The sequence below is a fragment of the Toxotes jaculatrix genome, chromosome 13 (genome assembly GCF_017976425.1).
Source record: "Toxotes jaculatrix isolate fToxJac2 chromosome 13, fToxJac2.pri, whole genome shotgun sequence".
Taxonomy (NCBI): Eukaryota; Metazoa; Chordata; class Actinopteri; family Toxotidae; genus Toxotes; species Toxotes jaculatrix.
In genome coordinates, this window is record NC_054406.1 from 10886926 (window position 1) to 10910413 (window position 23488).

The window sequence follows — 23488 nt, forward strand, 5'->3', positions numbered from 1 at the left end:
ATCATCATTCCCTGAAGCTCAGTTTAACATATTCAAATTGCAGTGTACAATATAGTGGGGGTCAGTGAGGGCCCACCAGGTCAGTTTGGCTCTGATAATAATAATAATAATAATAATAATAAGTTTATGAGGTGAAACATTATTAAAAAAGACACTGATCAGGTCTGATAACCAATCACCTCTCATTTGTCACGAGCTCCATTCACATCCACGGTCACGCCTCGGCAGGAAGTGACGACTGTAGCCACGAGCGTGACGAACGACTTGTTCGAAAATACAACAAGGAAGTGACCGTTTATTGTGGAGGAAAATAATCACCGGAGAAAACATCTCTTCAAACCGGGGGTCGCTTCGCTCGGTTGTTGGGTGTCGGGGGGGGGTAAAGTCAGCGTGGACTTGCCCGAGAGCCCGTTTGTGATCGTCTCGAGGGATTCTGCCTTTAGCCAGCTAGCTAGCTAGCGATGAACACGGACGTGGAATTTCACATCAGGCAGAATTATCCGTGGAACAAGCTCCCCGCTAACGTCAAACAGGTACCGTGTTTTAACGTTTCCTCGGGCCGGGGCGAGGAGTGGGAGGGGGTGGAAGGGGGTGGGGTTGTGTGTGTTGGGGTAAACCTGTCAATGTCACCGCGGTGCTCTCTGTCACACGGGCGGCTGTCAGCGACGCACCGCTGCAGGGGTTTCTCCGTTCAGCCGGAGCCATAACTGACCATCACTGTTGCAGCCTCTCTTTTTCTGCTTTACCCCTCACTGGCATCACATTACCCAAGTCGAGTCAAGTCAGTTTTTCTCTGTATTGTCAGATCACAGATTTACCTCAAGAAAATTGCGACAGCCCTCTGTCCTTAGACCCTCAGTTTAAACCCTTAAACGGGGAAAAATAGAGGAGATCTCTCGAGGAGCAGTGGAGGAGGGATCCCTCTTCCAGGACGGACAGAAATGCAATAGATGCCGTGTGTGCAGAATAGAGCAACGAAGCACATTCCCACTATGCATTGTAAACATTAATGACTGTTTGAGAGGTGTCACCACGTGATTTTAGCGCGTGGATGTCACGCGCACATATTGCAATCACACCTTTGTGCACAATGTGTTTTTGACTTGCAATGTCGAAAAATGGGAGGGATGTTTTACTGTTAATAGTCTGCATATATCCCCTCATCCTGCATGAACGTTGTTCCATCATGCTAACATGTCATGGCGAAGACGAGGCGGGTGGATGTACATGCAGTAGCTTTGTGTTGCTGTTCCAGCTTCCTGTGCGTCTTGGATTACCAACCAGAAAAAGTGGACAACAGTATCAAGTTTACAAGTTTTTTTCCTCTCCTGATGCAGATTATGATACTTCAGTTCTGCCAATACAGAGTACCGGTCCATTATCAGTGCTGTTTTCCCTTCAATTTACAATCTGTATGCCTCACTGCTTGGATGTAGTAAGGCCGGAGATCGCCGTGGCACTATAAACTGAGTTGGTGGCAGTAGCTGATAGTGAAAACACCAACAGAATTTAATGCTGATCGGTCACATCAGGGGTGATGCCAGATTCGCTTAATAAGGCCAGTACTGGTGCTGATACTGATATGATATATCAGATCGGTGCATCCCTAGAACATCTGTCTGGAAGTATTCACTACTAAGGCACAACTGACACAACAAGGAACTGAAGATGGGCTCTGCTTTATTACCTTATTTCAAGGCCCTGTTCTGGGTCTCTGTTTTTGCACCCTAGCAGGTTAATTCAGCCCTGGTCCTCACATGGGTGTTGTTTTTTTTTTCTGCAGAGTTTGGGGAACTCTCAGCGAGAATATGAGAAACATGTGCTGCTGTACAGCATCCGTAACCAGCTGCGATTCCGCAATAACTTAGGTAAGCTAGTTTGATCATCACACCACTATTAAACATGCACCTTCCACTGTATGACACGCCATGGTTGGTTGTGGGATTAAAAGACACAGAGCAAACAAATCCTCTTGCATTTAATGGCTCTGGAGAGAGTAAGTTTCTGTATTGGCTAAATATGTACTCAGTTGAAAGTTTATCAAGTACACTTCAGTAAACCAATTGCATCCTAATACAACAGTCCTGTAATGAATTCTACCTTCAAGATGGAAAGATAATTCTTGTTTATTCTCCATTAGCATAATCTAGGAGTGTTTAAGACCTAGCACCTTAGTGTTATTTATAACAGCACCAGACCAGGTCAACTTGCAAACACACATATTTTATTACAGGTACATTCAGAAATAAGAAAGACTTCTCTTTTGGTACACTTGTATGTGTATGAGTTTCTATTGTGGATTGAGTGATATTGGCGCTATCCTTAAGCATACTTGTCCTCAATGATTGAGAAAGAGATTATATTACCATTTAAGTAATAAGTCAATGTAAAAATGTGTAATAGTTTCTAAATAGCTGTGTGGTAATATACACTTAATTCAATCAATTGCCTTATTTCCCGTGTGACCTTCTGGATCAATATTCCTTTTTTAACCTGGATTGATCTGGTATAGATTTGCGGGAAGTGTAACTGTATGAACACTCACGCCCTGACTGTGGCCTGACCGTTGTGTGTGCTTTACGAGCAGTGCGCCACGTGAGGAAGGATGAGCGCAAGTATTACGAAGAGCTGCTGAAGTACAGCCGGGACCACCTGATGCTGTACCCGTACCACCTGTCTGACATCATGGTCAAAGGGCTGCGAGTCACTCCGTTCTCATATTACATTGGAATCATGGAGGTAAGAGATTCGTGCTGCCTTGCAGGATAGAACTGAAAAAAAAAGGTGTTTAATGTGGCTAAGCTTCAACACTTTTTGTGTTACCATAATCTCAGTAAGCAGGTTCTCATGCACCTGAACATCTATCTTTGTGCACATAGCACGTGAAAGCCCTCGCTGATTCAGGAGTCTTGCTTTTTTTTTTTCTCTTTCCTGAAAGCCAAGACAATAACACTGGTGATTTCACAATTTCATCTGTGCTTTCAGAACAATGAGCTGGGTAAACTCAAAGGAACAGAGCAGGAATTCTTGTTGTGCGGCAGCAAAGATTTTCTAATTGGTTTGGAAACATCCAGTCTCTGTTAAATTTAAATTTAACAATGTCTTCAATTCTGTTATCTCTGGAAACAACTGCAGAAATAGCAGTTTCAGACAAAACAGGGAATCCAAGAAACTATGATAATAAGAAAGATCTGAGCTTTTCCATGCTGTGAAGTGTAGTGTATTGTTTGTTATTATATTATATGGTACTCCTCAATATATCGAGTCAGAGTTATCATTTTGTGCAGCTACACCATTATTGTATGGTCAGTATGTATAAGGGAGAAGCCCGTGTTCGTCACTGTAACATGGCACACAACATTCAGCCAGAGCATTAATTATGAGATCTAACCAGTCAGTTTATAAAATATTGTTCTGCAGTTTTAGATGAGCACATGGTTTAATGTTGTGCTTGTAATGTTGCAATTTCCCTTGCTGACAGTCTTGGCATCAGTTAGGCACTAGGTGTCAGTCAGTGTCTAGTGAATCCTCATGTACCGGCTCAGGGAGACACAAAAGACTGATCCCAGGACAAACACACCCAGAGAAAATCTTTGCTGTTTGCTCTGCAGTCAGTTTGGGCTTTGCCTGCATGACGGCTCACTCTTGCTGATAAAGCTCAGTCTGTTGTTCGAGGCTAGCACAGCCGGACTCACAGAGAACCGGTCTGTCGGAGACTTTGACCAGCCGGGTTCTCCTTGAATTCTGAAATCCTCAGTTACGTTACAGAGACTGAGCCTGTGTGTTAACATGACTGCGAGTGTTGCTTTTCAAAAGAAATCAATTCTACATATAAAACTTAATGAAAGTAATGCACCTGTAATTTAGTTACCTCTGTTCTGTTACACTTGAAGCTGATCAGAAATATATTTATGGTGTAGTTTCGTTACATAATGCTCTCACATATATTTCCATTACTTTACAGTCCTGTGTGTGGGTGTGTATGTACATCCTGTGTGTTTGCAGATGTTAGCTGCCACACTCGATTGTTCCACATTTAGCATACTTCCCATTTCATCAGAACAGATGTGACTAATGTGCCCAGTGTTCTTTCTTATGACTCCACTTGCAAACATGAATAAAGACAAGCCACTGAGTTTTTAGCTCACTTAAAAAAAAAAAGCTTCACCCACATTCCTGTGCATGCTAAAGTAAACTTTAACTGTGGCCGCTAAATTGCTGAAGGCTATGTCATATTCTGATAATCCGTCTTAAGCACTTAATGAAAACGGGGAGTAGAAATTAGCACGGCCGCCCAGATCTGCTAATCCTGTTATTAATCAGAGGCAGGGGATATAGAAAGGGGAGAGGAAAAATGAGTTTAATTCTTCTTTTTACATGTCTCCTTTCTTTTTTTTTTTGCACCTCCAGGATATTATGAACAGTGAGAAGAGCTATGACTCCTTGCCCAACTTCACCGCTGCTGACTGTGAGTTTTTGTCCCCTGTGTTTTTCTTCGTTTCCCCGTTCTCTCCCATACCACTGAAATGACTTTACTGGGTTTCTGTGTACCTCTCACACCTGCTCTCTCTGTGCCTCTGATCTCTTTTCTACACCTTTTGCCAGTTTTTGTTTTTAAAAGGCTGTCAGCATAAAGGGTGGTAGAACAGTCGCTGTGAAAAGATGCAAAGTTTTCAGAAAGCTGAGGGATGTGAATTAGGGTGAGGAGGTCATTCGAGGGGCACTTTGAACTTAGACATAAAAGATCCTCAGTGGTTATTTGACTTTGCTGTGAATATCAGTTCTTCAATACTGGTCCTTACAACCTACCATGAGTCTAAGGGACAGTTAAGGGACAGAAAATTAATTTTTTCCTGCAAACATTGGTTCACTGGTTTCAGCTTCTCGTAGTGAGGATTTTACAAAAAACAGACATTTGGAGATGTCACTGCTAGGAAACTGGCATATTTTTTCTTTACTTTCTTCTGACTTTTTATCAACCAAGCAATTAATTGGGAAAATAATTGGCAGATTAATTTACTTAATTTATGTCTTTGTCTATGATTTTGAGAAACTGCTTTTCTAACACAGAGCACTTAAAAGATAAATTAAGCTAATCTAAATTTTTTTTCGGAAAATTGGACCTGGATGCCAGCCTTTTGGCAGCTATATTGTATTTTGTTTGTTTATACATTTTTCTTGACAGGTGCATCTGATTTTTCCCAAGTGTTTTTGACATTCCTTCGTGTTTTGGTTTTTAATAACTGGAGTTCTGAGATTTCTTAGAAAACCTACTACTACTTCTTAAATAACAAATGAATCACACAATGGTTTATCAGTGATCTATCACATAAATGGTTTTCATATCTCCTGACTAGCATAACTACTAAGCATAAATAATTTCTTTGTATTTCCATAACCAAACCAGAACACCAGCCAGATGGTTTTTGGGTTGGTTGATATAAATTCCCGTTTCATAGTAAATCAAAATTGCTTCTCAAAAAACAAAGCTGCTTTTCTGATGTGTTACTGCTTCACAGAGGAGCCGCTTTCCTCTGAAATCATTGCAAAAACCCGGATTAAGATTACATCAAAGCTGAAAGTCAAGTGTGAGGGTAGTTGTAGCGTTCTTTGACTTTCTGCTGTCAAGTGAAACAGGCTTTGGCATTGGTCTGTGAGTGACTGAGTCCTGGCAGTACAGGACCTTCATGCTGCGGAGACAGAAGGCTGCCAGCGGGCTGTCGGAGCCGTGCTCGGAGGGGCCTCTCTCCTCTAATCTCCCTGGAGGAGCTTTGGAAGTGTGTCATGCAGAAGTGGGTGGATGGAGGGGCAGTGCAAAAGTGTGTGAGAGAGTGTTACGTGGGTGGATGTTTGTGTGTTGTGTCTACGTCTCGGTGAAACAGCAGGATACGCATGTAGGATTCTGCTGCGTTAGGAGGCTGAAATGCGAACATCCCTTACTGGTGCCTGCTTGCATTGGCAGCCTTCCCAGCACATTTTGCTCTGCCCCTTCCAGGGCCTGTGCAGCACAGGCAAGAGGAGGTGACAAGGTGGGATTTGGAGACAAATTTGCATACCTCTGCACTGTATGAACTGTAAAACTTTAGCTATATGGCCCAGCATTTTCTTGGATTCAAAATACACGTTAATGTGATTACAGATAAAAATGTACATAATCTCTTGTAATAAGAGATCCCTTGTGTGTATGTTGTTAAATGGATTAGCAGTGTGTGTGTGTGTGTGTCTCTCAGGGCATTGTCTTAGAGAAGGTGTGTGGGTATTTCTGTGGACGTATACTCTCAGCAGAGTTAGAATGAGTCACTGGTACCGCTTGCGACTCACCTCCGAAATAATTCTCCAATTTGAAGTTGAAAATATCCAGAAAAACTCATTCTCTTTGCTTCTTGTTGTAATTCACTCCCATTTTTTTTTGGTAAAATCTCAGAGGCTATAATTGAAAAATGCCAGAGACACTTTTGCAGCTACACTGCACCTAGATTTATTTGCTGTGGTGTTAATGTGCAGGGATTACAAGTTCGTAGCCAGTTGCTGAGGCATGATTGAGTTTTACTGACTTACTCATTTTCCCATTGCCCCACAGGTCTGCGGCTGCTTGGCATCGGGAGAAACCAGTACATTGATCTGATGAACCAGTGCAGGTCCTCCAAAGTAAGACATGTTTCCAAAATAGACTTTTTAAAATAATTGTCTCATTTATAGAAAGCAAACGTCACACACTAGACATATAGATTTCATGTCTCTTCTTGCATTTTGGGCACTGTTCGTGTTTGCACCTTAAGTTATAAAATGCACGTGGGAGTATAGGATATTAAATCTAGTACTATTTCCCCTGTTTGGCACTGCAAAAACAAACTGCACAGCGATACTCAATACAAAAACACATCCTCATAAATGTAATCACTGTAATATTTAGCATTTCAAGCCATTTTCAAAGAATGTCTGAGCGAAAATTATAGAAATTTGTTCCATATCAATACTTCTCAGTTCTTCTCAGTTGATTTCGGTGACTTCTTGTGCTCTCCTCACCTGCTTCCTTCTTTTGTTTTGTCAGAAATTCTTCCGCAGGAAATCGGCACGGGACCTGCTCCCGGCCAAACCAGTAGAGATCTCAGTGGAGCCATGGTGGGTTGCACAGACGGGCTACATCACCGAAGACGATATCAGGGTGAGAGAAGAACTTTGTTTCTTTTCCTTAGTTTGGGATTGGTAATGTCATGCTGGTAGGAAGGGAGGAGAGAGAACAGCATAAATTTTTGGAGAAAAAAAATTGTTTGTGGTGTGTCAGATTTATTGAAGTTTCGCACTTTAATTAGTTCTATGGCATAGCCACTGAGGAAGAACCGCTTTATTTCTAATCTGTCTCCCCTGTTACAGTGTGCACTGTACATTTATAATTGATCCATGAAGTGAATGAGAGGATGACGTGTGTTGTCGTGATTTTTAACCTGAGCTTTCATTTAAATTTTTACTCGTTACCCACCGAGCTAGAGCTGTTCATCCCACGAGTCCCCGTGCTGCGTGTGGAGAGCTCACCTGACTAAAAATAAATACGTGCCAAGTTTTCAATAGTTGTTCTGCTTTCCGCAAGAAAAAAAGGCAACACTGGCAAACAGTCCACACCGTTATCATATGTAAATGTATTCTTCCCTGAGCTACCGCTGCTGTTCATTGGAGGAGATTTTTGACATCCGTGGAAACAAACCCACATGCACAGGTATACTCTGATGTTTTCTCTTTATTGTGTGTAATTACAGATCTGTTCTCCAGCAGAGAAGAAAGCCATTGATAAGATGATAGATTCTGGTCCTCAGCTGGCTGGATCAATGGAGTACAATGTCGTCTTAAGTGAGTATCTGTGATCTGTATCTGCATACGTTAGTCACAAAGATATGATAAATGACATTTTTTTTACCTTTTTAGCTAATTATCCTAATAACAATTACTCTAAGTTTGATTTTCAAATTTTTATGGCAATGCTGTTTCAGATGTGAATTCTCTGTGTTTCTAATATTCTGTCCCAATTAAAAACACTTGAAGCACTTTTCTGTATAATGCAGAGCAGTACAGCACCTACTGCTAAATAAAATACCTCCATCTTCTCACACTTTACAACAGCAGGTGAACAGCAGTGCATTTGACATGTCTCCCCCCAAGAATATGCTTTATTTTTTAATAAGATGCCATAACAGCAGCAATGTGATAACTGGGCAGTGGCTCGAAATTTTGCACAAAGCATTGCTTTGCTATCTTCTTTTTTCCAGATTTGATCCGGTCCAGTCTCTTGTTTAATTACGTACCGCTCATACATCTTATTTTAACAGGAATTATGGAGCCAGGCTGCCTCCGAAGGGCTGTCTTCGTACGGCTTTATAGACATTTTGAAACAGCATTTTGGGATCTGCCTTAGTAGGCATTTCGATGTGAGACATTTTAACTGGTCAAGCACAGGTGTTACTAATAACACAGAGGATGGCTCCATTCTGTTAAAGTGGTACAGTAAGCCATGTGAACCAGCATGAACAACACCAGGACCCTGAAACTGAAGCAGCTAAATGGAATTCAGCCATCATTAATTTTATTATTAACACTTGTCTGTTTAATACCGTCATGTCAATAATGATATTAAAAGGAGTTTATTCAGATTGAGGACCGCTGATGCAGTACTAGTATTAAAGCCCCATCATTACTTAAGGAATTTATGAATTTGGAAAATATGGAATTTTTATGTAAAATAATAGAAAAAAGTTAAATAGTTAACATAATCGAAATTCTAACACCGGCAAAAGTCTTTTTCAGCTGATGTGTGAACGTGGAGGCAGATACTAAAGCTGCAGTTTAAGGACTTCCATCAGTGCACTAGTGTAAATTTAAAAGATGAAGAACAGGGACTGAGGTTGTGTCCATGCACTTTAAATGTTAATTAGAGAACAGTTTGACAGTGATGGACCTCTGCCGCTGGAGTGCTGGTGACTGAGTTGGAATAAATACAATTAAGCACAGGAGATGTCGGGCGATTTGAATACAAGTAGCTGTTTAAATGAGATTGTGTTTTTTTCCACCACCCTTGAATATCCAATATGAATAAAAAGTCCCTTGAATTTTTTGTTCTACTCACTCTTCTAGATAGGGAATATTGTAAGAATTGTTTTTCTGAATAACAACAGAGATGTAAATCTGTAGAGGCACAATTATTTTTACAGAGTGTTGTTGTACATGTTTTCTTTTATTGCAGGCTTGTACAACCGGGGCTTCATCTACTTGGATGTTCCCATCTCTGATGACAGCTGCATCTCAGGTACATCAGTATGTGTGTGTGCGTGTGTGTTTAAACGTCCTGTTATTATCCTTCTTGACTAATTACCTTGACTAAACACTGTATGTAATCAAATTACATCTGTGGGAACATAAGCGAGCATAATGCTTAATGGACTTGCACAGATCTGAGACAATGCCTTATAGTGTCATTACAGATATATACAGTGGTTAGAAATTTTTGCACAGTTGTTTGTCGCTGTGTTTTTCAGTGCCCCCGCTGGAAGGCTTTGTCATGAACCGTGTCCAAGGTGATTACTTTGAAACGCTTCTCTACAAAATCTTTGTGTCCATTGATGAGCAGACAAACGTAGCAGAGGTAGGCGTTAGAAATATGTCTCATCGTACTCGACTGCTGTGCTCACTGAATGTCACTGAGCCTGTGTGTTTATTGATCAACTTTTCACCCGAGTCCTATTTTTTTTTCCTCCTCCTCATCCTTTCTCCCTCTGTGACTCTCAGCTGGCGAATGTGTTGGAGATTGACTTGGACTTAGTGAAGGTGGGTGTCCGCTGGCTGTAGACTGTGAGAATCCTATTGTAATGTATAGACTGAAGCACTGTTTTTCAGAAGAGGGTGGAAAAAAAACGGTAGAGCTCAGGAAAATGGCCCCATTCTCAACATTGACACTGACAAAATGGGGAGGTAATTTTCTCTGGTTCCACTATGGTTTCTGAAGAGATTTTGAGACATTTTGCCTCTGTCTATGCTTCAAGACTCACAGTGTAGCAGTTTGTACACTGAAGGAAACAACGTGAAAAGTCCTTTTTCATTTTGTGCTAATTGATGTGCTGGAGCCAAATATTGAGATTTAAGTTTGACATCCAATCTGAGGAATTAAAACCATTTTTTAATGATATTTGTTCCCTGTTCCTTTTGAAGTAGTCATTTGCTTTCCAGTGGTATGCTATTATTAAATTTGGCTGCTGGCAATTTGTCATATAAATATACATTATATAATTTTATTACAGTAGTATGGTGGCATGGCTGTTGTTGCTCTGGACATTTCAAATGAAAAAGACACACACACAAATATAACCTGAGGGCTGAGCAGCACCATTCTAGTTGAATGGGTACTCGAGTTTGACCCAGTTTTCCCCAGTTTCCCATTCAGTCTCTATCAGACATGGAGCCAAACTCCCTCTCACGTCAGGACCTCCAGTGTGAAGGGCTGTACTCCCCTGTCCCTCGATCTCGTCTCATTCCTGCCGCTGAAAAGCAGCACTTAAGAGAAGTGGTTGAAGGCAGCGGTGGCAGCGATTCTCCCAGAGAAACCCTGTAACTTCAGAGATGATTGAGATGTCTGAGAGGTCTCCTTTGTGCAGAACTTTTTCTATCGTGACTTGAGTTTAACTTTCTCGCGTGTAATGACTACCTCATGGCCTGAGCCACTTGAAAAAAAATTTCTGAATTTTCCGTGCTTCTTTTGATATGAAAAGAGGATAGCTAAGAGTTGACCTCAGCTTACACCTCTGGGGCATCAAGGCGTAGAAAGCAATCAAATCCACCATACTTGACTGAGGTAGCCTGTTCAGTCTGAATAAAAGTTTTAACAGCAAGGCAAGTTGACGACTGTATATACTGTATTAAGGAAATAATGAAAAACCCAACCAACAGTACACGCAATATCTTTTTCTTCCTTTTGTGAGACAGTTTGAATCACCGGATATCAAGTAATGACTTTTTAATGTAGATGCACTGGGTCATCAAATGAGTTTCACCTAAAAGAGTATTCAGGTAGTTTTTTTTAGTCTGTTTTAGACTCACACAAGTCGACGCTGAAATCAGCCATGTGATACAGAAGCAGCCCTCTTATAACCAGCAAACCATCATGTCCATCAAAGCGGTTAAGTTGTTTTGGACTACACCTATCCTTCACATTGTGTAGACAGTTCTAAAATTCTTTTCCTTTTGCTGAATACAGTGATTTTTTATTTGGTTTTATATATACGTGTTAAGGTGGCTGATCATTGCAATATGAAATGAAACGGTAATTTGCTAAGTGTTTCTTGAAAGATAAACAAGCAGATGAACAGTTTGCTTAACAGTCAGATGTACAGACAAACATACTGTGTGTCTGACAACATATAGACAGTGAGGATTATATGACAGTGAAATCCGAGTATCTGAATAATGATGTCAAACATGTTTTGTGTGGGATCAAAAGTCTTTTGACTTTTGTCTCTGCTGTGTTTTGTTAGAATGCAGTCTCCATGTACTGTCGTCTCGGCTTTGCCGTAAAGAAAGGTCAGGTGTTCAGCTCAGACCAGCTTCATCCTACCTGGAAGAACGCTCCTTCTGTCAACAGGCTCAAGTATGTGCATCCATGCATTACTTCCACAGAACAAGCCATTAGCAATATGATGCTAGAGTCACGGGCATCATGTAACTAGAACTGTATTTTCATTTGTGATATTTGAGACGGTTGCAGAGTTTTACAGAACTGTGTATGTGCTGGAATGATTTTTGAACACCAAAGGGAAACTATCTTGAATTTTATGGTGATTACAGTTTGTTCAAAACAAATTCAAATTAGAGACAGAATCTACTCATCTGTCTTCATCAATCTCTTAAATCCTTCATTTTCTCCCTCTAGAAAAATTTAAATCTCTACATTTTGAAAGATTTAAATCAACTTTATGCTGAGGGGCTGATGATTTGGATACAGAATCCCCTGATATATTCAGTCTGCTATCATTTATCTGTCTTCATCCATCTTGCAAATCCTTCATTTTCTCCCTCTAGAAAAGTTGAAATCTCTAAATATTGAAAGATTTAAACCAACCTTATGCTGATTTGGATACAAAATGCCCTGATATATTCAGTCTGCCCTCTGGTTCTGACAAAATAAAAATGTGGTCACAAAAAAAAAAAAAATTGGGAAAAATTTAAATCAACTTCAGAGTTTAACAGACCATTGCAGTGTGTTGAGTGCTTTAGTAGTGGTTTCAGTACCTTTTCTGTGCTCTGCCTTCTGTGTTAGGAGCACCATGGACCCTCAGAAGATGCTGCTGTCCTGGGAGCAGGGCAGTCCTGTCATGGAGGGGGGCTCCTCTGCCACAGACACCGACACCACTAGTCTGGAAGACCAAGGTCTGGCGGCATTGAAGAAACTCACGCACACACACACACACACACACACACACACACACACACACACACACACACACACACACACACACACACACACACACACACACACACACACTTGCAAGCATATTCAGCAATATATGCAAATGAACACACATGCTGATGAATGCACACACAGCACTTTCTGAATGTTACCTCAGTAAGTTTTGAAGCAGAAGTGCTAATTAATCCCAGAGAAAGCTCGGTCATGCTTCTGAAAGTCATTCTCACATTAATAGATGTTTGTCTAAAATGGTCTAGGTTTAATTTTGTTGTGCATGTTACGCTGGTGGCGCTGAGTTGCTCAAACTAATAAAATGGGTATTACGAAAGTAGCTGTTCATCAACGGCATTTACATGGTAATTGTGAATTAAATCTATTTGAGAAAGAGACGTGGTTTGGTCCTAGCAAACATGTCATCTTCAGAAAATCACAAGCTAATGTCCTCAGTTTAAGAGGGGTGACAGCCATGTATTGTGCCATGAAATGCGAAGTTACTACACAGATTTATTGCTCTTGTGACATGTCTTTTTTCTGTGGCTCTGTAGCAGACACAGCCAGCGTCAGCAGCCTGAGCATCCCAGCCGCTCCCACCAAGAGAATCGCCTTCCTCTTTGACTCCACCCTTACCGCCTTCCTCATGATGGGGAACCTGTCTCCGGTTAGTGAATGGAAGTGAACTTGAACAAACACACACCCACAAACTGTCATCATCAGAAGCCTTATTACAAACACAATCATTTGTTATTTTAGAACTTGAAGAGCCATGCGGTGACCATGTTTGAAGTGGGTAAGCTGTCTGATGAGACTCTGGACAGCTTCCTGGCTGAGCTGGAGAAGGTGAGAAAGAAAATAAAGATTTATTTTCCTTTGTCAGAACCTTGTCTGACTGGTTTTCATTTGTAGAAGTACCAAAGGCTGCACATTCGATGTACAGCTTGAGTACCTCATGCATGCACACAAACACTCTGGCTTAGCTTTTCTGCTTGTTTCTGTGTCTCCAGGTGGAGAGCACCGCAGAGGGCGAGGCCCAGCGTTACTTTGACCACGCTCTTACACTGAAAAACACCATCCTCTTCCTGCGCTACAACAAAGAACTCACTCAGGACCAGGGACCTGATATCCCAAATATAGGTAACGAGACAATTACGTCCCCTTTTTCATTCCCTTTATGGGTAACCACATGCAAGACCCAGACGTCATGCACCTGTGCATGTCTATACATGTGTTAAATAGGCAGCTTGCAGGCCAGATTTGGTTTTGTGTGTTATTATGCAGCAGTTCTCACTGCCTTACCAGCTTCAACAGCAAGCAAAATAGAAACATGTATTTCTGTCTACTGTCGTCACGACAGTAGACAGAAATACATGTTTCTCTCCGCGCTTCATCTGTGTTTTCTGCAGTTACTTTTCTGCCGACAGATAACTGTAATAAAAATGCAGGCAAAAATTTTTAATGGTTTTTTAGTGAATGAGGTGGGATGTGTGTGTGTGTGTGGAAGAGAGACACTTACACACAGACTAAAGCTGTTAACGTTACATACATTTGCTCTGTAAGCTGACAGATGCAGAATCACTTAAGTCATGGCGTATATTAATTATTTTATATTGCTGTGTGTGATTCAAAGTGCAGAGGAGTCAGAAAAAAAAAACCAGAAATGTATCTGTTCATGTAAATATTGAAAACCATGAGAAATTCAGGTGAAAAGAAGAATCACTAATTCAAAAATCTGAAGATTTAAAAAAGAAAAAAAATGGATAAAAGTCTTCTGGAAACAACCAAGAGGAAGTGGATCTTTTGTTTGTTTGTTTATTGTTTTTGGCAATCTTTATCTGTGTGTCACTCCTGGCTGTCTGCTGTGCATCTCACCTGTGTCAAGATGTTTTTTTTTCACTGAATATGGTTCTGGCTAGAGATGCATAGTATGAATCCATAGTAAAGCTGTATTGTTCAACTCGTGTCTCTAGAGGGAGCAGCAGAGTGAGTGAGTCTCCGTGTAGCTACCATTGTGCCACCAGATGCTGTTTGTTTGGTTTGGCTGCCTGCCTCGTTTCTGATTGTCTTATCTCTCAGTCCTCCTCAGCTGCTGCTCCAGGCTTCTGCTGAGGCCTGAGTGCAGTGAGAGCCTGCTGGCTGAAGCTAAACTAAGCCCCTAATGATACAAGAGTCTAGTGATGATTGCTTATTTAGGAAGAGAGGAAAATTCATCTCGCCAACAAAACATTTTTTGTAAATTTTCCAAAAAGCCGTTTTTTTTTTTGTTTTTTTTTTGCTTCAACTGTTTACCACTGTATTTGAAAAAAAGAAAAAAAAAACAACAAATAATGGAAAATTGAATTGTGATTCCAAAAGAGAGCATATCTCCAAAATTTACTCTTATTAGAGAGTTAATGATGGCTTGACTTCACTTGATTTAGTGAATATGAAGCGGCAGTCTAATCACATAAACTGACTATTGTAACAAACTGTTCCTCTCTGTGGAGTAAATATAAACATCTGTGTCTTAACCCTTTTTGCTTGGGTTTTAGTCAGTTCTTAAATTATACATCTGAGAAACTCAGCTCTGGTAACAATATATCTGTTAATTAGCTCTATCAACAGTTCACAGACACCTCTCGATGTTTAGGTTTATATCTACTGTAGGCGGCAAGAAGTAGGCAAGAAGTTCTTCGAGAGGACGTTCTTTACGAGTCACCTCGGAGAGAACGCTCTTCTTCACACCACGACTATAAAGAAAGAAAGAAAGAATCTGTACTGTGCGTGATCCACTGCTCTTCAAACACGTTACTGTCTGATTCATCCGCACTTAGCAGCAGTCTTCTGCTTCTATTCATTCAAAGGAATGAAAGATCATTAAGCTGAAGCTGACTCTTCCTCTGTGAGTTAGATGAGAAGACTGATACCACTCTCATATCTGTCTGGTAAATAAAAGGCTTTAGCTGGCAGTCAGGTACCTTAGCTTAGCATAAAGAGTGGAAAAGGGGGGAACAGCGAGCAAAAATGTTTTCTTATTTCTTCAAGAAATGTATTTTATCTTTGCAGTTACTTCAGTCACGCTACTGAAAACAAGAGAATTCAAACTACGTGCACGCACCTAATGGCTTGCACTTGGCTCTCAGCCTACGCTGTTTATAAGTTTTGTCCCTATTTTTTCCTCCGCCTAGGTTTCCCCTTGGACATGTTGCGCTGCGAGAGCCTGCTGGGTCTGGACCAGGCCACCTGCAGCCGCGTCCTCAACAAGAACTACAAGCTGCTGGTGTCAATGGCGCCGCTCAGCAACGAGATCAGACCCATCAGCAGCTGCACGCCTCAGGTATGATGCCTGGAGGGAGGGAGAACAGAGGGGGTGCTATGTGGCCTGCTGGAATATTGGATCAAATGTTCTGTGCGTGTATGTGTGTGTGTTAGGATGTAAGAGTTTTCCGTGTGCTTGTGTTTTAGGCGACAGTTAATGAGTTTGTGCTTGTGTGTTCTGTGTGGTTGTGTTTGCCCCCTCGCTGTGTGTGTGCACTTGTGTTCCCAGAGTGATTTGTGACTATGTGTGTATGCTTTGTGAGTGCTCAGCCTGCAGTTGCCCCAACAACAAGACTATACAAAGGGAGGGAGAGCTGGAGAGAGGAGAGGGAGGGAGGAGACGAGGCTCATGAGTAATTCCTCTGCCTGGCCTCACTCCAGATTTCTAGCTGAGCTCAGAGAGACAGAGGGAAAGAAGTTAAACTCTTGTTGTGCCATTCATGCTGCTGTTTATTCTGACACTGCTGGGACTCGGTGAAGTGGAATTCAGTGAATTCCTCTTTGTTTTCTGCTCACATCTCTAATAGCGGCTTCAATTTCTACATCTCAGACTGAGGTACAACACGAGTGCAGTTATCCCTGTTTGTCCGTGTTGCTTTCTGTTCATTTGCAGTATGTGTTCATGTGAGAAATGACATTAAAAACCGTCCGTCTGAGGATGTGCACAGGTACATGCATTAGTTCTGCTCTTGTACGCTTGTGTGTGAGTATATGTGTGTGTTTGTTTCTCCCTGCAGCACATTGGCCCAGCCATCCCCGAGGTGAGCTCCATCTGGTTCAAGCTGTACCTGTACCATGTGACCGGCCAAGGCCCGCCGTCTCTGCTGCTCTCAAAAGGCTCCAGGCTCCGCAAACTTCCGGACATATTCCAGGTTAGCCTAAACTAATAATTAATCAGGTAGGGAGGTTAAATATGTGTAGGTTTATGGCTGAAATGTTTGCTTATATAAGATACAGATATAAGCAAAAAAAAAACCTCTTTCAGTCAGATAAGAAAAAGCCACACATATAAGAAAAACAGCGCTCTGGTTCTGATCAAAGACATGTACGGGTAATTTTTCATTCATCTTTGGCACCTGCCCTTCAAAATTTTGACCTTGCCGTTTCAGTTGGAGGAACAGGTAATCAGAACACTGGAGGTAAAAAAAATTGAAGGCTTTCCTTCGTCCCCGTCAACCTTCATTTCTCAACAAAAGCATGAGGTTCATCAGATTTGCAGTCATATCACACTGTGCACCTGCATTTTCCTCCTCCAAGGCTTCCCTGTGGTCTTGGAATGTTTTAAATATCCTGGGAATGTGAGGCAGGGAACAAAAGAGAATCTGATGTGGTGAATTCTCACGGGGAGGACACGTAATATCATGCAAATGGGTCACTTTATGGAAACGGCGGCAGGTACTCTTCTACTGGTTTCAAAATTTCATTATATTCATTTAAACTGTCTTGTGTTCACACTGAACCTAACTGCGGTAAAAACCAGACTTCTTATCCCTACACCACTTTTGGAGACGGATATTTAAAAAACAAGAAAAGATAATATCTCAACTTTGTGAAAAAGTTCTGACTTTGCTAGTGAGAGCTGCACAAAAGTCATAGCAGGTAAAATCTGCATCTGAGTGGAACTTTAATTATTTTAATCAGTTAATGTTTGCCACAGTGGGCGGTTGACAAATTGACATGTCAGTGTGCGTTTTTTTTTTTTTTTGCTCCCCTAAATTAAACCATTTCTAAAACAGATAGTCGAGAGGTTTTGTATTAAACTTAGAAACTTGATAAATCTTATTACCTTTGTAGAGCAGGGAATTACTAAAACACATCTTGGTACTTGTGTCTTTAATGCTCCTTCTTTTGACGTTAATTTTCAAGTGTAATGTTTTTTTCTTAATATTATTTTACTTTCTTTCTACTTTCTTTAATAGTATTTACTTTTATATTATTTTTTTTATCTGTTCAGGTCTATGACAGGTTGTTGATCACTTCCTGGGGCCATGACCCTGGAGTCGTCCCCACATCCAACGTGCTGACGATGCTCAATGATGCCCTCACACACTCTGCTGTTCTTATCCAGGTAAATTTACACATATAAACTTTTCTATGAGGAGTTTTCAGGTGATTTTATGTTGCAAACATTTGCTAATTTGGTCTAATGTGTTTTGTATTATTTATTTATATTGCAAGTCCCGCTGTGGGACACGTAACACGTAAACTGTACATGTGTAAACCTCAGGGTCATGGTATGCATGGCCATGGTGAAACAGTCCACATCCCATTCCCCTTTGACGAGGAGGATCTGAAGGGAGGTAAGATACTCTTTTCTTGGGTATACAGTATTAATGAATCAGAATTAATATCTTAACTGATAATATTATTTTGGTATATTCTCAGTCCCACGTTGTGTGTAAATAGTTAACACAACCTCTTTCTCTGGTGTCTGGCTTTGAGGTTTAACCTAGTCGAACATCATAAGAAGGATTTGAATCCTCTGAAATCCTATTCTTTATGAATTAGTGTGCCAAGCTTTAGAGCAACATTTAAGTCTCATCCTCTTAAGGCACTTGTTTTCAGAATATTACAACCTCTGGAAAAACACAATCTTATACTGTACAGCAGATATCAATAGTTCTATCTCTCTCTCTCTCTCTCCTTCCTGTGCAGAGTTCTCCTACTCCAACATGTGTGTGCACAAAGCGCTGCAGAAGCTGAAGGGACATGTGGACCTGGAGCACCAGTGCGGCTACATCACCATGCTCAACTCCAACAACAGGCACCGACGCAGAACCAGCGACAGTGCTGAGTGCAGAGGTGAGGGGAGCTAACATAAACACACTTTTTTGACTGTGTGTGTGTGTGTGTGTGTGTGTGTGTGTGTGTGTGTGTGTGTGTGTGTATGTATGTGTGTGTGTGTGTGTTTGCACACAGATGTATATATGTGAGCATTTAACAGACAAGATGTAGAGTTGAATTAGCAACAATGTCCTTGCCTCTGATGGCCATTGGCACTTATGGTGCAAATTAGATAAAGATTGCTCACAGTCCAGTTTAATTATGCTGTTTGTCTGCATAATTGTGTCCCCTATTGTGATAGCCTTTGCTAATGGACGTGGATCGAACTGTCTTAGCCTTTACCTGGAGATTTACCGATTTAATCTTACTGGCATAAGTGATCAAAGATTTTGTGAATAATAAACATGAAATATTATACAGTACACAGTTTATTCTAATAGTCAACTATTTATTCAACGAAAGGGACATTATTTTAAAAAGTTGTGAAGGTCATTCAAGCTGTGATCTAGCTGTGAACGGTTTCCCAAAAACAACATTTCATTGCTTTAATGTTGAAGGAGATTTGTTTGCCTTTCTTCCAGGAGACACCCATCTAGGTGGAGGCCTGGACACCAATGGTAGCACTGAGTCCTTCGAGCTTGTGACAGAAGAGAACAACGGGGAAGGCAAAGGGAAGACAGACAGTAGGTTCACTTTAATGTATTTATTTATTCATTAGAATGTCTTCGGGTAACTTAATCGGGTGTTTGAGAGTTGGAAGAAGTGATAAAGCTGGCAAAGAGTAAAGGGTAAAGTGTGATGTTTGCTGTCAGGTGTGAAGTTAGCTACGAAACTGGCATGTTCTTGTTAATTGAATGTGACTCATCTTGTAATGTATGTCGTTCCCATCCGTCCTTTCTCTTTACCGCTCCCTTTCTTTCAGCCCTTTCGTCTGAGGATGAGTGGGTCCCTCTGGAACTGTGCTTCGGCATGCCTCTCTTCAGCTCCGAGCTCAACCGCAAAGTGTGTCGAAAGATCGCGTCGCACAAACTCTGCAGCAACGAAAGGTGAAGAAAAAAAAAAAAGGCCCACCTGTCATACTCACAGACCCAACTTTTGTTTAAAATGTTGAGAGAAGTGTAAAGAAAGTGTTATAGCGGTGCTAGATTTGAGGCTTTATTGTTCTTTCAGCCTTCAAGAACTACTTCACTCAAGCCGAAAGCTGTCGCTGAAGGTGTTGAGCTTTGTTCAGTCATTCCAGGTAAAAACACTCTGCTCTCTCTTCAACTTGTCCCTTGAGAACACAGTTCAGTAGCCATTTCATTAAAGCTTTTGTTTTGAATCAGTATTGGTTCATTAATACAGCATGCTGTTCTTGCAACAATCAGTTAATTTAGCAGGACATGGTAAATATGTACTTTTAATTTTAAACATCCTGTCTCTTCCTCGTGAGGTCTGCTCTGTCCCACAAATGATTTAGTTCTCATAGGGGCCGGACCACAGACTGTAAATCAGACAGGAACCATTCTACTTAGCCTTTCCTGACTTCTTTTTTTTTTTTTGAGAAATATCCTTGTCCCACATATCATCCTCTCTGCCTGGTGTGCTGATCTGTGACTTTTGCCCTGTGTTGGCAGGACTGCAGCCAGCCCTCCGACCTGGACAGCGGCGTGTCGAACCCTCTCAGTCAGCCCCCGGCGGAGTCCGGTGTCCCCCTGCCCGCCCTCAACCTCCTCTTCAAGGACGGACAGCTGAGGGAGTGGAGCGGGCGGGCCCCTCCTGCTCTGGACATCTCGGCCCTGCAGAAGGACCAGCCCACATAAATCAGCCCTCACCCCAAAACTTCCAGATTTGCTCACGAGGAAAAAGCGACATCTCCTTGAAAAGGACCACCCTCTCTTGCAGCCTGAGGAAAGGCTTATTCGAGGTTCAGCTGTGCGTTTTCATATCCGATCACAAGGAAACACTCAGTCATAAACTTTGCCCTATTGTCCATCAGTATCCAGTCATGGGAAAATTAGCCCCGCCAGCACTTTGTCATTTACCTACTGTATGAGGAATCATCCTTGCCAACACTAGTTTGAACCCCGCCCCCCCTCGCTGTTTCCCCTCTGTGATTCCTCGTATTCGTAGGCAGTGTTATCTGTTGGAGTGGTGCTATTATCACAGTATATAACAGCGATGCAGGTAAACAGCATATAACCTGGAAGACCATTTAACTGGAAACACAAGCACTGTTCTCCACTGACTACCCCCCCCAACCCTCTCCCCTTTCCCACCCACCCTTTAATCAATGGATGTTTTGTGATCCTAGAGAGCGGAGTGTAAAGTGCTTAATATTGTATAGATGTTCTAAAAATGACCCACAAAATAAACGTTGAAGTGTTGAACAGACTTCTTCAGGAATCATTTGACGATATGCATATTCCAGGACCAAGTCTTTGGACTTGCCAGACAAAGGAGTGAGTCTAAATACAGAGTCCTCCGCTGCCTCCCTGTGTTGTCTCATGTTAAGTGATGCATGATACTGTTGCACAACTTGTACCATTAAAACAAAAAACAAACAAAAAAAAAAACAAAAACAAAACAATCCTCTTTACTTGTAATCAATATTGGGCATTTTTTTTATTTGCACTGTGCAGGATTTCCCTAAACCTGTGGATGAAGTAATGTCATATAATTTTTTTCTTTCTTTCTTTTTTTTTTTTATAATGTTGGATCCCTTGTAGTGCGCACATGATTTTAAAGCTCACGTTTACCATGAGGAAGTGTTTCCCTTTGGAAACTCAGACATGTTAAAAACTGACTGGGCATCAGTGTAAGTGCTGTTTTTTTTTGTAGTCCTTTGTTATCATTCTTTCTCAGTGCAAGAGAAAACCAAAGACCATTTTTTTCCTGTAAAGTTATTTTATTTTTTTTAAACTTCTGTTTTACTGTTCTTCCTGTTATTTTGTTGCCTTATTACTGTCAGCCAATCAGAACCAACCAGGTAATTTGCTTTTGTTTAGTTTTATGATTTTTTTTTTTTACATTTTACAGATTTTTCAAATGATTTATATGCATTTGAGTGTATATAACCAATAAAATCAGCAACTTTGGGTCACAAACTTTCAACCATCACCCCTGCTCAAGAATTCAACAAGATTAACAAAGTGTACCTAATTGCATAGGATGGGAACAGTCAGGTCTGTGTGTTTGACCCAGGCCTGTTGCCACTGGTGCCTGCCAGTGTCTCTCCCTGGATGGGCTCCAGTTTGTGTGCAGTGCGGTGCACTCTTGGCCATCCCACCACACTCTCCAAGGGATTATGTTTACACCATGTTTTGAGAAATGGGGTTTGTAGTCTAGAGAGAAGAAGGCGACTTCGCTGTGAAAGCTGTCACAGACCCAAGGGATGGAAATGCTAATGCTTTGCCCAGCTTCTCAGAGATGTGATGGCCCAAAAAGTGTCTGAAGTCTGTCATGAATTTTCAGTGTGGCACCAAGAATACAGAGTACTTTATATTGCATTTAGAATGGTAACCCATTTTTATTGAGTTGTTTCTTTCTTTTTATTTCCCAGGCAGGAATCTGTCTTCTGCAGTTTTTGACCCACTTGTGGTTGTTGTTTCTAATAATGTGATGCTGAAATAGAAGGAAAAAAAAAGACTTAACATGAGGTCCTGTTGAAGCATGACTGTGTAGAAACTGTTGTGTGTATGTTGTGTATGCGTGTGTACTGTTCACCTCACTCTTGGTCTTTTGGTGTGTTTTCATACACACCTACCTTTCACAATAAGAGTTGCCCCCCCCCCCCCCCCCCCCCCGATCCTGCTTGTCTGTTATCCGGTTGCAGTTATTTGGTCATCCCAGATATATCCCCCACCCTCTCCCAGGTATACATCCACCACAGTGTTTAAAAAAAAATGCTAGTTTTATATGTCAGCCTATATTTTAGGAAATCTTTGTTGTAGCTTGTTTAATGGGACTGTGAATATCATTGACAGACTTAATGATGATGCTCTTGTAATTAAATGGGTTAAAAAAAATCGTGAGAAAAGAAAGTGACATTCCGTACACATTCCCTCCTCTTCCATTCTTGCTCCCCTCGGCTCCAGATACATGTTATTATTACAAATAAATATGTAAAAAGTATATGAAAATATAAATAAATATGTAATAAGAACAAACTCTTTTTTTCCTCCCTCAAAATGTCTCCCTGTGCCATTTTTTCCTGATCTATACTTTAAGGTTTTGTATCACTTATTCCAGCCCCTGCTGGCTCTGAATTGTAGCCAATCACATTACATGATATTAGGCTGCTAGATGTTTTCCAAGCCAGGTGGAACAGATGGTGTGTAAGACGCAGCGGTCCGGATGCTCAGTCCATCTGCCTCAAGTATACACTTGTTCACCTATCCTTGTAGATTTAAATGGGCGCTGAGCATGAAAAACAATGTCTGATACATGGGTGTGAAGCCTCTGAGAAGCCATGGAAAGTCCACATTTATGGGAGAAAGATTAAGGTGTCAGTCTGTGGCTGGCTGTGCCCCCACCGGACAGGTGGAGCCCTGCCTAATTGACTATGTCTCCCAGGTCTCCATGCTCCAGTAATTTCCCAGCACCACAAATTACACTATGTCACTCGGGGGGTGGGAGGGGGGGGGGTACCAGGGGCGTAAACTGGGTCACGCCACCTGAGGATAAGAAGCTCCAAGAAGCGGTCAAATGGGCTGCATGTCACCACTCTGACAGTTCATTTCTTCCCTAACACCCTCAGCCATATCCTCATATGAAAAGGCTGAAGGCTGAAATAGGTTGCACACACGCACAGCACTTGTATATACTTGAACCAAAGCTGATGAAAGGACAGTGAATGGGGAAATTATGCCAGCCTCTTGCATGTGGCATTCTGTTGCTTTCTCATATTTACATAATTTTTTTTGCGAAAGAGGAAGTTGATAATGTTCCTTTGAATCTTCTTGCTTCAGTGTCAGGTTAGTTCATGAT

General features: G+C 41.4%; 1 protein-coding gene across 2 annotated transcripts; it reads left to right on the plus strand.

Moving 5' to 3' along the window:
* Positions 1 to 254: 254 nt before the first annotated feature.
* On the plus strand, positions 255 to 22684 carry fam91a1 (family with sequence similarity 91 member A1). 2 transcript variants are annotated; one of them, XM_041053956.1, is made up of 24 exons: positions 255 to 533; positions 1784 to 1868; positions 2588 to 2739; positions 4411 to 4468; positions 6581 to 6648; positions 7052 to 7165; positions 7755 to 7845; positions 9233 to 9295; positions 9525 to 9631; positions 9775 to 9813; positions 11514 to 11626; positions 12296 to 12405; positions 12991 to 13103; positions 13196 to 13282; positions 13447 to 13576; positions 15607 to 15755; positions 16474 to 16608; positions 17691 to 17804; positions 17964 to 18036; positions 18392 to 18538; positions 19102 to 19203; positions 19443 to 19566; positions 19691 to 19760; positions 20137 to 22684. In XM_041053956.1, the coding sequence occupies exons 1-24, from the start codon at positions 462 to 464 to the stop codon at positions 20320 to 20322; spliced, it is 2502 nt and encodes an 833-aa protein (XP_040909890.1). In that variant the 5' UTR covers positions 255 to 461; the 3' UTR covers positions 20323 to 22684. The 2 variants fall into 2 exon arrangements, with proteins under 2 accessions (XP_040909890.1, XP_040909891.1); XM_041053957.1 differs by having other exon boundaries at positions 12994 to 13103.
* The last annotated feature ends 804 nt before the right edge of the window (positions 22685 to 23488 follow it).